Here is a 14948-nt window from a genome sequence, read left to right as displayed (position 1 = left end):
AAGTTAGGTTCCAAGGAGGTAGTTCAGAGACTCCAAAGCAAGCAGGGCACATCTTTTCAGGACCCGTGTAGAGGGTGAGTTCACGACTCCTGAGGAAGACCAACTTTACTCTCTCCTACTGTGGCTGAAGCTGTCTTCTCCGGCATCCCTGCTGAGGCACAGTGTGTGGATAAAGCTGTACTCCTCCTGGCCTGGAAGTGCGTCTGCTCAGGCGCACTGGGAACCTGTACAATATTCAGGGTTTAATTAGCACACACATCCCTCATCACCTGACGTTTTCTTCTCCCTGGGATGCATGAATGAGTTTTTCCAGATTGGTTTCTCTCGTTTGGCTCCTTGCCATCCCCGCTCCCCAGCCCTGGGGAGGCTGCTTCTGCAAACGAGGGCTGCCGAAGCAGCTGGTATCTTGTATACAATTTAGATTCCATTTTTTCCCCTAAACTGCTAATTTCCCTGCAGGCAGAGACTGTCCAAAGTCCATCTTTGCATCACCAGGGAGGACCTGGCGGACCACCCCGCTCAGACCATAAGCTCGGGAGAGACCGAGTGATTCTTGTATGAATTTTACGTGCAATAAGATGGCACATTCCTCACGTGGGGATCTTGGTTTTAGTTGGCAGTAGGATTTTGTGAATCTGTTCCACTTTTTTAAAATTAGAAAATAAGTGTTAAATAAACAAGGACACTTTATAGAAGTGTTTCTAAACAGGGCCCCTGTGGGCCTGTGAATAGATATTCGTGGTGGATAGCATTGTGGGGGCACTTCAGAGGAAGACAGAGCCCTCTACCTGAACTCAGCTAGGAACCCCAGGCAGCATGTCCAAAGGCAAAGGGTGTCCTCCGATCCTCAGTGCGGGCTCCCCTCCTGGGTACCTACATCCCGTGGGGGTAACTATGCTGCCTTGAATATTGTTTTATGCAGCCCAGCTCAGCAAATAATTACTTCCCCAACCTCCTTTATAGAACATCTGCAAGACCTTCCTGTGGGGAGAAGCAGCTAATTACAGCTCTTTCTATTAACTTAGTCCCACGAGTCCTCAGTGATTTCATCTGTAAAACAAGAGGGTCCGACCCAATTATTATTTATTCACTCAAGGGCTTGTTGAGCCCAGTTGCATATCAGAAACTAGACTCTGTAGTGTAGAGGGACCCACTATGTGCTTACCATCTGAGGGACCCACTGTGTGCTTACCATCTGAGGGAGGTTGTATGATTGGGTGAGCAGATTGTAGGGCCAAGGCGGGAATAACAAAGAATGGCACCCTGCCAGGGCTAGTGACTAGGAAAGGCTGTTCAGGAACTATTTGGGACCGGGAAGTTGTCTCGGTGGATAAGAATGGTTGCCATGCAAGCATGAAGACCTGAGTTAGAGTCCCAGTGTCCACAAAGGCTGGGCATGGCTGGACATGCTGTAACCCCAGCTTTGGGGGGGCAGAGACTGGTGGATTTTGGAGTTTGCTGGCCAGCCAGCTAAGCGTCCAGTTCAGTGAGAGACACTACTAGCTCAAGGGATTAACACTGAGAATGATAGGGAAAGCCACCGGGCGTTCTTCTCTGGCCACTGCATGTGTGTGCATACTCACATGTTCACGAGCATACAAGAACACACACACACAGTATGCATACTCACATGCTCACATGCATACAACAGACACACATACACACCGTGTGCATGCTCTCATGCATACAACAACAGACACACGTGAGAGAGAGAGAGAGAGAGAGAGAGAGAGAGAGAGCCGTGAGAGAGAGGGGGCTGTGTCCAGTGTCCAGAGACAGGAATAAGAATTAGGCAGTTGAGGAGGAGGAGGCCAGAGAGGTGGCTCAGCAGTTGAGAGCACTCGCTGCTCTTGCAGAGCACTGAACTGGGTTCAGTTTTTAGCACCCGCACTGAGGTTCACAACTCTACTTCCAGTATGCAATGCGCTCAGCCTGGCTCCATGGGCACTACAGAGCAGGTGGTACATGCAGGCACACATTCAGGAAAAATACAAATCAACAGCTCTTTGAGAATTAGGTAGGGAAGAGATGAGGATAAATGGATGCTCATGTAGAAGGCATAGCATGTATGAAGAAAGCAAAGGAGGTTGTAATGTTCTGGAAATCTCTAGAAATTCAGTTTAAAGCACAGAGCATTCAGGGAATGATTTCGACTGTGAAGAGTGGGGGAGGGGTACTGGGCTTTGTCCCTTGATGGGGAGTCCCTCTACCACTTTAAAGAATATGGCTGGGTCATCTTTGCGATGGGATGGTAGGTACCGATTTGGCTGTCAGAAGCTACTCTGAGTTTTGTTATTCCAAGTGTGGTCTGTGGACCAACAGCATTACTCATCCATGCAGAGCCCGGCGCACTGGGTGAGTCATATGTACACTTAGGCTCTGGTGGCACTCTGTTCCAGAGGGTAGTGTGGAGGAGAGTACACAGTGAGCAGTGGTGGCGAATCTTGAAATACCCGAGAGATCCCTGGGGGATTGTCTCTGGAGAGAGTTGGTTAGAGGATATTCACCGGCCAGCATGTTGGGAGTGTGTAGCTTGGGGAAGCACCCCCACCTTCTCATTTGAATAGACCTGATTCCTTCCTACCAAAACTGGCCTTTGGAGCTGTGAGTAGTATATCCCTCATTCCAGTAATGTGTCCTTGGCTGTTTTGTTGCAGTGTGAGGTCTGGCACACTGTGTGTGTGCTCTCTTGGGGAGCACCATCATCCACCCCGTAGAATGAGATGAGGAGTGAGCATTCCCAGGCTCTGCCCAAGTTGTGCTCCCTCCTAGCATTACTTCTTGTTCAGCCTCTCCCTGCTTTGCAGTCTGCTAGCAGGGCACCGTGCTGTCATCCTGTGGTGTGCTTTCAGGCCTCATGTACACACATACATACATGCCTACATACATACATACATGCCTACACACTCATACATACATGCCTACATACATACATGCCTACACACTTATACATACATGTCTACATATATACATACATACATGCCTACATACATACATACATGCCTACACACTCATACATACATACATGCCTACACACTTATACATACATGCCTACATACATACATACGTGCCTACACACTCATACCTACATGCCTACATACATGCCTACACACTCATACCTACATGCCTACATACATGCCTACACACTCATACCTACATGCCTACATACATACATACATACATGCCTACATACATGCCTACACACTTATACATACATGTCTACATATATACATACATACATGCCTACATACATACATACATGCCTACATACATACATGCCTATGCACATACATACGCACATACATACATGCATGCATACACACACATATATACGCAGCATGTTACACTATGCTATGGTGATCTATTATCTTCTTGGGCTCTATGGAGATCAGGGACTATATCTTTCTTATTTCTGCATATGCTGGGCTTTGTATAATACCCGGTGCAAAGCCAACATTTATAAATTGCATGCATGAATGAGTGTAATCCTACTCTGATATGAAAGAACACCATTTATAACCTTTCTCAGTGTACATACAGGCTGCATCAAATTTGGGGGTGTGTAACAAATCATCCCCAAATTTTGTGACTTACAACAGAACTTCTTGGGATGGCAAGATAGCTCAGTAGGTAAGGATGCTTGTCACTAAGCCCAATGACCTGAATTCAGTCTCTCCAGCCCACACAGTAGAAGGAGAGAGCTGATTCCCAAAAGTTGTCCTTTGAAATCCATGCACATGTGCACACAAGCACACACACAAGAGAGAGAATAAATGTTAATTTAAAAACAATATTGAAAAACCTCCAGAAATTTTTTGTTACTGTTTTTTAATGTGTATGGGTGTTTTGTCCACACATATATCTGCACATCATGTATCACATGTGTGCCCAGCACAGGCAAAGGCCAGAAGAAGACATCAGATCTTCCAGAACTGGAGTTCTAAATGGTTGTGAGCCACCATGTGGGTACTGGGAATTGAACCCATGTTCTTGGAAAGAGCAGTCAGGACCCTTAACCAGAGAGCTATTTCTCTAGTCCCAACCCCCAGAAATTCTTTTTTTTTTTTTTTCTTTTTTTTTGGTTTTTCGAGACAGGGTTTCTCTGTATAGTCTTGGCTGTCCTGGAACTCACTCTGTAGACCAGGCTGGCCTCGAACTCAGAAATCCGCCTGTCTCTGCCTCCCAAGTGTTAGGATTAAAGGCGTGCACCACCACCGCCCGGCCAGAACTAGAAACATCAACCTGGGAACTGTCTAGAAATGTTGATTCTTGGGGCTTCTCACAGAATAACTGGGCTCAAGGCTTATCTGTGGCTCCCCTCTGTTTAATTCCCACACACTCTTACCCGCAAGTCCATGCTGGGTCTGGGGTAAAAGGTACTGATTTTGAACAAACTGTAAATTTAGGGCATGACTCTGGGCTGGCTGTGTAGCCTGGGATCTGCTGACGGTTCTCATGGCAGCCAGACTTCTTCAAGTTTCATATCTGTGCCTCCTGGCTGTTTATGGTTTCACCTGGAACACTATGCTAACCTGGTTGCTTTCTACACGGACTTCTGTAGATCAGGCTAGCCTGGGCAGATGGACCAGAAGTCCTAAGAGAAGAAAGCTTGAGGCATGTAATGAAGATGGGACAGTGGCTCAAGTCTGCGGAGTGGGGGCTTAGCCTCAAGGGAGGAAGAGTAAAGTTGAATTTCAGAGGTGTGTCCTCCTGGAGGATGCCCTCCCCACATCTCTGAGAAGAACCTGGCACCTGGGTAGTCTCTGCGTGAGACCCAGCATCCTGACTCACTACTACCTATCTATTATGGGATGGATATTGCTCTCCCCCATTACATTAGGACTAGAAAGTCAACATGAGTATCTTAGGCTCTCCCTGTGACGGGGTGAGCGTTGGAGAGGAAGAACACATTGGCATCCTCTCCTCGAAACCAAAAGGAACCTTAGGGGCTGTGGACTTCACGAAGATTGTCACGACTCCCTCTGGTCTCTAGATATCTTGCTGGAGCATGACTACGTAGTGTCCTACCCACGTGAGCTAGTAATGTGGACACAGGAGCATTATGAAGACAGCTTTAGCTATATGGCAGCAGAGCCTTTGACTTTGGATCTGGTATCTGGTATCTGGGATATCTAGAGTTGCTCTGGAAGAGGTGTCATGGTTCCCAGCTTCTGAGCCAGAAACTCCAGCAGAGCTCCCCACACCACGTATAACTTGGCCTCCCACAGCTCGGAGTGAGGCCTGTGGATAAGCTTGCTGAGAGTAGAGTGTCTCTGAGCCACAGGGTCTAGCATGCCGCTCTTGCCCTGTGGGTCTGCCTTTGCCTCTGTAGTCAGCCTGAATTGGCTGGGAGGCCACACTGAACATTGATGAGCCCTGACACTCACGTTAGCCTCTTCTTGCAGGAGATACAACCCTTTGTCTGCTCTTAGGGTTCTCTAGATGGGGGACCTCCTGGCCTCCGTGCCTTCCTCAGGTCCCTGTACAGCAGCACACAGTACTTGGGGACTCATTGGGGACAGATAGCTCTGCCTACTTGGGACAAATGTTCTCCCTCTGGGACTCGGGGCTTGGAGTGACTGTCCATGCTTTAGACATGAGGACATTAAGGTTGGATGTGAGGAATGAGCTTGGAGCCACTCAGCCTAGGGAGGGAAGACAAGTATAAACATTTTTTTGGGGTGGTACCCTTCTTGCCTCCCCTTCTAGCCCTCTTAAGCTCCACTTACCCCACCCAGGTGCTTTCCTATTGGTCAGTGTGCTATTCCTGGTCCTGGGCTGACTGACGTGTGCACAATGTACCTGACATCTCCCCAGTTTCTGCTGGAACTCTGTGATCCTTTCCTTTCCTTCAGCGGCCAAGCCCCGTCTTCCTCATCAGGGGGTTGAGGAGATTAAAATTCAGATACTGTTTGTAAGGCACTTTGTACATGGCCCTGAAAAATATGAGGTCTTGTTTTTATTATAAACATCAGTGAAAATTTCCCTTCATTATAATCACAGCAGGTCACAGTCGTCCGCATTCAGTGCAAGGGCATGGGTGGGGGCTTGGACCTGCCCTCCCCACACCACAGATGTTCTTAGTCTTAGGAAGGACTCAGAGGGCATTTCCACCAACCTCCAGGCCTTCTAGGTGGGGAAGTGAGACCCAGAGGCCTTGAGCAACTCCTCAGAGCTTTCAACAGTACGGTGGCCAAGCTAACTGTGGAACTGGTCAGTAGTGCAGTTTGGCTGCTCTCAGTGTCGGGCGGAAAGAAAGAGAAGATGATCCCTTTTGATTTGTAGTCTGGTCATTGTTTTGTCTCGATAAACCAGGAGAGTCTAAGGTTCTAAATAAGCGTAGAGCATTACCAGCACTAGTGGGTTTACCCTGCAACCTTGCGAGGGTGATTAAACTGCAACCAGGAGTCCTGCCTGGATGCCAGTTGCATCTAATGCAGGCTGGAGGAGTTTCGGGCTGGGATGCAAACTTAGAGAACATTGTCACATGCAGAGCAAGGTCCTTGGCTCGCATTCGTACCCGCAGTGCCTGGCACAGCTACCAGACTGGGACCGAGGAGCTTTCTGAGCACCCTGAGGATGAGGGAGCTGGGTCACCGAGTTCTCACTCCCTGCTGGTCCTGCTGGTCACAGGGAAGACTCAACACACTACGGAGGGCATCTCAGGTCCCCTTGAAGCCGAGAAGTGTCCGTCTTTGTGGCTTGTCTAGCCAGTCCTTGTCCTCAGTACCCCTCCTAATATCTGGCTTTGTGTTTACAGGAGCTTCCCTGGGTGCCTATGCAGTGGGCGTGGATGAGCCTGGCCCCGAGGGCCTCACCTCCACGTCCCTGCTGGACCTCTTGTTGCCCACTGACTTTGAGCCACTGGACTCAGAGGAACCCAGCGAGGCCATGGGTCTAGACGCCGGCCTAGCCCCAGGCTCGGGCTTCCCCAGTGAGGACAGCGAGGAGTCCCGGCTCCTGCAGCCGCCACAGTACTTCTGGGAAGAAGAGGAACTAAACGGCTCCAGCCTGGACCTGGGTCCCACTGCAGGTAGCTCTGCTCACTTACCTCTACACAGGATATCAGGAGTGATCCATGGTGAGGGGCCATGAGACAGTTTCTACTCCAGCCCCTTCCCCTTTCCTCTCTGGTGGCTTCCAGGCTGCCATACATCTGTCATGGTCACATCTCTGAGACTAAGCTTCTCCTTAATACTGACTATTGTTTTGAGCCCAGGCACTCACACATACAGCCTGAGGCTGATAGCCAGAGCAGCGAGCAGCTTGCAGTCCTTCCAGTCCTCTGCAGTGCTGTGCTGGGCTTGTGGGGTCCTCTGTTTAAAGACTAGGAAAAGAGAACTGTGGTATCAAATTCAGCCACAGGTCTTCTTCCAAAACTGTGACATGCTCAGGAGATCTCTGCTTTGTGATTTAAACAAGAATTGGTTAGGAGCAACGGCTGCTCTTCCAGGGGTCCGCATGGTGGCTCACAGCTACCTGTAATTCCAGTTCCAGGGGACCTGACTCCCTCTTCTGAATTTCTCTATACTCCCAAGACACCAGGTGCACACTTGGTGCACAGGCAGACGTACATGCAATGAAAACTCTCATGCACATTAAAATAAAATATATAAATCTTAATAATTTTTACATGAATATTTGTGGTTTTGATAGCTATATCTTTAATCACAGCACTCAGGAGGCAGATGCAGCTGGATCACTGTGAGTTCCCAGTCAGCCTGTGAATGAGACCCTGTCTCCAAAGGAGATAAACACTATAGAAATTAAAAACAAAACAAAACAAAACAAAAAGACAAAGTTAATTCAAAGGAAATAAAGCCACAACACAGAAAACTGAAAAAAAAAAAAAAACCCAAAACACTAGAACCATAAGGAACACTCTATTTTCTTTTTCTTTTCTTAATTATTTATTTATTTTATGTATATGTACCCTGTAGCTGTCTTCAGACACACCAGAAGAGGGCATCGGATCCCATTACAGATGGTTGTGAGCCACCATGTGGTTGCTGGGAATTGAACTCAGGACCTCTGGAAGAACAGTCAGTGCTCTTAACAGCTGAGCCATCTCTCCAGCCCCAGGACCGTATTTTCATTCAACATATTTCTTAAATATATTTCCACATTATTAATTATCCTTTCACAACCTGATTTTTTTCTTACGAGTTTCCTTTATTTTTGTTTTATGTACATGGGTGTTGTGCTAGCATGTATTTCCTCTTTGTACCCTATGGGTTCCTGCGACCCAAGGAGACCAAGAGAGGGACAGGTCCCCTGAGACTGGATTACAGACAGTTATAAGCCACCATCTAGGGGCTTGTGATCAAACCAGGTCCTGTGGAAGAGCAGCCAGTGCTCATGACTTCTAAGCCATCTCTCCAGCCCCTACCACTCAAATCTTAACAGTTGTGCAGTATCTCACACATGGTTGTCAGGTGGCCTGAGCTCCTCCCCTGTTGTGGATTACAGGGTGAGTTGCAGCAGCAAATGACCTCATACCTTTTTGCACTGCCCTGGCTATTAGGTGTCCTGGTATAATGGCTAGAATGAAATCACTAGGTCAAGCATCCCACCCAGGAACAGAAGGCAGGGAACCCAAATAGCCCCCAAGAAATAAGGCAGTGGATTTGCAAAAGTCTGGCAGGATGTGGGCTGATCCTTAGGAATCCAGGCCACAGATGCATGTCACCACCCTTGGGTACAAAGGACTGGAAGGTGACATCTCTGGCAACCATCTCCTTTCCACTCCACATCCAGTGTCCCATCTCCAGGTGCCTCAATGTCCTGTTCTTCCTCTCACCAAGTAGCCTGTCAGAGACAGGGCCATGGGAGCCCAGGGCTGTGGCTGATCAAGTCAGCCTAGGGCAGTGGTAGAGGAGAGCTTTAGACAGTTGGAAGGCAAGTGGAACAGCTCTGCTATCAAGTGTGTGGGTCTTTACAAAGGCTCTGTTAGCATCCCCACTGTGACCCCCAGAGGGACTCCAGCATGCACTCACCAGAGGTACCCAGTTGTGGGGCCTGGGACGTTTCCCACCGCCGAGTTCCATTAGCCAAGTGCAATGGCCTAAGCATTCCTTGTGTGCGGGAAGCTGATGCAGTGGATGCCAACCTAGACTAGCAAGACCCAGTCTCAAGAAAGCCAGGGTCTGGAGATGAGGCATGAAGGTAGAGTTGCCATCCTGGCCATACACAAAGGCCTGGCTTCCATCCCTAGAATCCGTCAAGGGGAAGATTTTGCTCAGTTTGATAGGAAAATTATAATGGTCTTTGGTAGTAGCCTAGAAAGCTTAATGTAAATAAAGTATATATTAATATATATGTATAATTAAATCTATATATGTACATGTATATATTCTGAACATAAATTATATAACACATTCTTTTTTTTTTAGATTTATTTTATTAATATATGTAAGTACACTGTAGCTGTCCTCAGACACTCCAGAAGAGGGAGTCAGATCTTGTTGTGGATGGTTGTGAGCCACCATGTGGTTGCTGGGATTTGAACTTTGGACCTTCGGAAGAGCAGTCGGGTGCTCTTACCCTCTGAGCCATCTCACCAGCCCCTATATAACACATTCTAAGCAAAATATTTTACTTATAGAAATATCAACTATAGTTTTCAGGGTTGGAGAGATAGCTCAGTGGTTTAGAGTACTGGTTGTTCTTCAAGAGGACCCAGGTTTGATTCCCAGCACCCATATGGTGGCTCATAACCAACCATCTATAATTCCCAGGTCCAGAGGACCCAGCAGGCATGAAAGTGATGCACATACATATATGTAGGCACAACATTCATGCACATAAAGTGAAAATAAATAAAATACAGTTTTCATTTTGGACTTGAAGCATGGGGTAGTGGAGAGAAGGCAGATTCTATAGTTCCAGCCCTGCCCACTAGCAGCAACTGACATCAGTGAACAGTGCAAGGCTAAAGAATGAGGCCAAGTCTCACCTAGGATAGGTGGGGGTCCTCACCTTGCAGGGAGGGATGTGTTCCCAGCACCCAGCACAACATTTGGCCGTGAGAAGTGCTCTGCAGATGGCTGTCACTGTCACCACTGTCATGCTTCTTCCTGCTGAAGCATTCTTTTTATTTCTGCCACTGTACAGTTTTTATATAGAAGAAAGAAAATATGTCTCTGTCACTTATAAACAGAGACATTTTTACAGTCTGTCATTTGGTTTTTTTAAGTTTTAAAGAATGTGTTTATTTACATGCTGTGTGTGTGGCTGGTTGTTTATGTGTACTATCTGTGTGCAGTGCCCAGGCCATCCAGAAGAGGGCATCATCTCCCCCGGAACTAGAGGTACAGGAGGCAGTGATCTGTCCATGTGAATTCTAGAAATCTAACCCGAATCCTGTGAAAGAGCAGCCAGTGTTTTTAACTGCTGAGCCATTGATCCAGACCCTTGGAAATGCTTGTTTGTTTGTTTGTTTAAGAAGTTTTTTCCTCCCTGAGATATCTCTATTCTGCTATTCTCCTGTGCTTTTATACTTTTATATTTAGTAACTGCAATGTTGGTGAGAGGTAGAAACCCATATCAGTGACTTTTCTTGTTATTGTGATTAAACACCAGACGAGAAGCAACTTAAAGGTAGAAGGGTCTCTTTGGGCTCAGAGTTAAAGAGGATAGAGCCCACCATGGCTGGGTAAGATGTGATGGCGGGCAGCTCCATGGCAACAATAGCGTGCGTCGGGCACACCTTACCTGCTCACATCTTAGAGGAACAGAAAATAGAGATCAGAAAGGAAGCCTCCAAGCCTACCCCTAACAACTCCCTTCCTCCAGCTAGGCTCTGCCTCCTAAAGGTTTCACAACTTCCCAAAACAGTGCCATCATCTGGGGACCAAGTGTTCAAACAGGAGTTTATGGGGACATTCTCATCTAAACCACCAGGGGGCTTCATCTCCTCTTCCCGGGTAGGTGACTCATCATCCCAACAGTTCAGCCCTCTGTCCTAAAGGGGCAGTCTGATGCTCTGTGCCTCTCTCTGGATCTTCCCACTGGGGCAGAGGCAGGCAGGCAGTGGGTAGGAGAGCAGCAGAAGTGCCTGGGACTGACTCCTGGGGTCGCAGCAGAGTCTGAGTCCAGGGAAGGGATGTCTCTCCTCCCTGGGCTACTGCAGGCCTCATGATAAGAAGTCTCACCATCATCTGCTAAGTTCAAGCCCTGTCATGGTTTCTAGCTCTCAATATGGCTCGCTTGGCTTACTGTCTTCTCATCTTTGTCTCACCAAGTGATGTTAGCACAGTCCTCACAAGGAAGGGAAGACACAGGCAGGCAACCTTAACTGTTGGCCTCTTAACTGTGTACTTGTTGTGGCCTTCCCCTCCCCTTTTGTGTCTTGCCATTTTATACCACATGACTCCATCTTTCTGGGCAAACACTCCTGGGTGAACCCCAGTTATATAGAACATAGCTTATATTTCCAGCCCACCAGAAACTGGTCTCCATAGTACAGCCCCACTTCCTTTTCTGCCTGGCAGAGCTGAGTGGATGAACTACTCAGGGGCTCACCTGTGACTCTAGCACTGCCCCTAGAATCCTATTCTAACTGGCACTGGCTCAAACCTGCTCCTCCAGCCTCTACACCTGATTCTTCCCATCCCATTGGCCACAAAAGCTCTTTTTCACCTATCTGCCTGGTTGCTAGATGACCGTCCCTCACTACCCAGCTCAATAGGGGACAGTCATGCATGCTGTCCATGAGCAGATGCTGGCAGCTATGGTGCTGCTAGTGCCCTGTCCATGGTGTGTAGCCTGGCAGGTAACATGGAGCTGGTGTCCCACGCCACCTCACACTCTGGGCCAGTGGTGGGTGAAGGTACCCATTTCCCAGTCCACCTGCCAGCAGTTGTGTCTCTGCATGCCATTAGCAGCCCCTAAACTCAGTTTCCTCGCAGTGCCTGCTGTGCGTTACTGTAAGAGGGATGAGGTGGGAATAGAGTTAGGGTCCACACTGGCAATGGGAAGGGAGGCAGATATTTAGAAGACCCAATGGGTACTGTGTCACTCACCACCATTGCTGGCTTCTGCTCTCACTCAAGGAGTCAGAGTCCTACACCCCATGTCTGAGGAACTGAGTTGTCTCAGCTGCTCTTCAGGTCTGTGTCTCTCCAGAAGAGCAGACACAACAAAGTGAGGAGGGGTGTGGTGTGGATGTAGCCATGCCGTCAGCAAGCTTGAGGTGGAGTTAAAGCAAGATCAGCTCATTCCCAACGCTAGAGATAAACAATAGCTGCCATTTTATCCAGTTTTAGCCGCTTTCTACAGTAGGATTGGAAGGTTCTGGAAGCCAGACCTCCACAGTAGAAAGGCACATCTGTGAGACCTTTGGGTCTCATGGTCCTGAGCTGCTCTGTGACATTTACCCCTTGATCATGACACTAAGCCGCCCAGGAGGTGAAGCTCCGGCCCTTATTAATCACCTATTAAAGGCCTATTTTGGTACTGTCATAAACACAGTTAAACTCTCCCCCCTCCCCTCATGTAGCCCACACTTCCAGGACTCACAATCCTCCTGCCTCAGCCTCCTGAATGCTCTGGTTGCAGGTGTCCAACACTCACAGTTGGCTTCTGAACCATAAATTTCAAAGTGAGTTTCAGAGCTGATACGCAGTCCACAATACCCCACAATTGCTCCCTGCCACTCTCTACCCATTTTCTTTTCTGTAAGACAGGATCTGCATTAGGCACTAAGATCCCAGGGAAGAAGAGAGTCAGAATCCTGCCGGAGAGGGTGTGAATGACCCCTGGACGCCAGCAGGTCCTAGAATCCCCATGCACAGACTGGCGGGCTTGTGTGAAAAAGGATCTGTGGGGCTCAGGGAACAAGGAACAGGCTTGCAGCTCCAGCGGGAGACTCAGAGCCAGCTTGGGCTGTCTGGGCTATCCTGTTCCATTTTGTTCTATTGGCTTCAATCCAGGTAGAGTGTCCAGAAAAGTCATTGTCCCTTTCCTTAGTGACCCCATAGGGAGTGAGCTCTGCATCGCAGGACCAGGAAAGGGCTGATCAGGGTGGTTCAGATTGGGTCCTGAACCCCTTCCCTGCCCTATCACAAAGCCAAAATTTGCCGATTGGCAAGGGCTGGGGCAAGCTACCCCTAAAGCCAGTCCATGGGGGTCACATAACTCCAAGAAGAGGGAGGCATATTCCCCAAGGGGAATCACACTCACAAAAAGAAGGGTCGTGGAGGGGACCACGAACAGCAAAGCCTTGAGTACGGCTTTCACTCTGAGTATCTCATGGGTCTCAGAAGCAGGGCAGCCACGATCACTGTTTTATAGCTAAGGAAACTGGGTCAGAGATTTTAAAAGTGGCACTAAATTACCCAGAGAGTAAGTGGCAAAGCAAAATCTCAAATCAGCCACCCTTCCCTAGATGGAATCACTCTTACTAGACTCCTTTAATTACGCCTGCCTGAAATGGAACTTGCAGAAACCAGACACCGAAGCAGCTGTCTGCTGGGACCTGGGGATAGTGATGTACCTCAAATCTGTGCTGAGCCGTAGCTGCTGCTGGTGGTGCTGCCCCTGCGTGCTCTGACCCTGCAGTTACTGTACCCATGTGAGTGCATTCACTGGGAAGGACAGGCCCCGAGGCGGAGCCAGCTGCCAAGCACTGGAGGGAACACTTGCACCCCGACCCTAGGAATAAAGCTCTTTATTTTTATGCTTGTAATAAATACTAGCATATAGATATTTTAAAGTGCAAATAAAAGAAGAAAATAGAATGGGCCTACATTCTCATCACCTAAAGCTACTGATGGATTATCTTGGCTCTCTTCTGACTTTATTTCCCTTATAGGAAATGGATTTTTAAAAGGCGTTGGCATTAAACAGAGCTGTGGTACACACACCTCTGGGGTCTGATCTTCAGCCCCGACGCCCTGTGCCAGCAAGTACTTCTGCAACTGTGGAGTGAGGGCTGATGGTGTCCTAGGGTCCAGTGGGGCACTGGCCACTGCTTCAGCAGCACCCGCCTTCCACTGTAGGGAGCCAGAGAGTGCCAGGCCTTGCTTCTGAGACAGGGTCTCATCCAGTTTCCCAAGCTGACTTTGAACTCCAGCAATTTTCCCGATCCAGCTTCCCAAGTGCTCAGTAGAGGCGAGCTGTGTGAAATCCCAGCCTTGCTTCTACCTCTTTGAAGATGGTTGAGGCTGATCCTTAGAAAGTCAGTTCTAGTTGGCTGATGGCCTCTCTCCCTTCTCCTATGTTCTACACAGATCTCTTTTGGCTTTGGATATTTCCATGTTAACACTCGGTTGAATTGCTGACTGGTCGGGTGCACTAAGGGTACAGTTTTCAGAGATTTGACATTAACCTGAAGGGACATTTAAAGTGATCTTTTAAGGTCTCTGGCCCCGATGCCTGTTTTAATTCCAGGCCTTGAACAAGGAGGTCATTCCATTAATATTTCAGCTAATGCCAAATGTCTTCAGTGCTAACACTCTGCCCTGGGGAGAGGGACAGAATAAGGTCCCCCGGCCGTAGTCTATCAAGGGAGGGACTTGTGCAAAGCCCAGAGAAACATACAGCACGATATATTTAGAAAGCAAGCACCGGCACCATGGTGAGGTTAAAAGACAGAAATAGAAAGGGGCGGAGGAGCAAGCCATTTGAGGAGAGCAGGGTTCACAGAGCATGTGCTGGCTGCCCGGGAGCCCGCAGGATCTCCCAGGAGCGGCCATGTGGAGCCTCCTCTCCTGCTCCAGGGAGCCCCCAGCTGGTACATCACACACCAAAGCCAGAACTCACTCCGCAGGCACTGGTGGGTATTTGCTCTTTAAAACTGTGTTGAAGCCCGGTGGTGGAGGCACACGCCTTTAATCCTAGCACTCAGAGCAGAGGCAGGCAAGTCTCTGAGTTCGAGACCAGCCTGGTCTACAGCTAGAGCTACACAGAAAAATCCTGTCTCAAAAACAAAGACAGACAAAACAAAA

At 48.5% G+C, this 14948-nt stretch overlaps 1 protein-coding gene across 18 annotated transcripts in view; it reads left to right on the top strand.

Annotated features, from left to right (window-relative positions):
* Podxl2 (podocalyxin-like 2) overlaps positions 1-14948 on the top strand; it is a 32490-nt gene that overhangs the window by 2997 nt on the left and 14545 nt on the right. For all 18 annotated transcript variants that reach the window (NR_166540.1, XR_001785137.2, XR_001785138.2 and 15 more), the window contains exon 2: positions 6761-7033. Coding sequence is in view for 15 of the 18 variants with exons in the window: in NM_001347327.2 (NP_001334256.1) it covers positions 6761-7033 (273 nt within the window). In the remaining 3 variants the exon portion in view is untranslated. The remainder of the gene's footprint in view (positions 1-6760; positions 7034-14948) is intronic.

This window comes from Mus musculus, chromosome 6, assembly GCF_000001635.26.
Source record: "Mus musculus strain C57BL/6J chromosome 6, GRCm38.p6 C57BL/6J".
Lineage (NCBI taxonomy): Eukaryota > Metazoa > Chordata > Mammalia > Rodentia > Muridae > Mus > Mus musculus.
The sequence above is the reverse complement of the archived record's forward strand: the minus strand, read 5'-3'. Positions and strand labels throughout refer to the sequence as shown.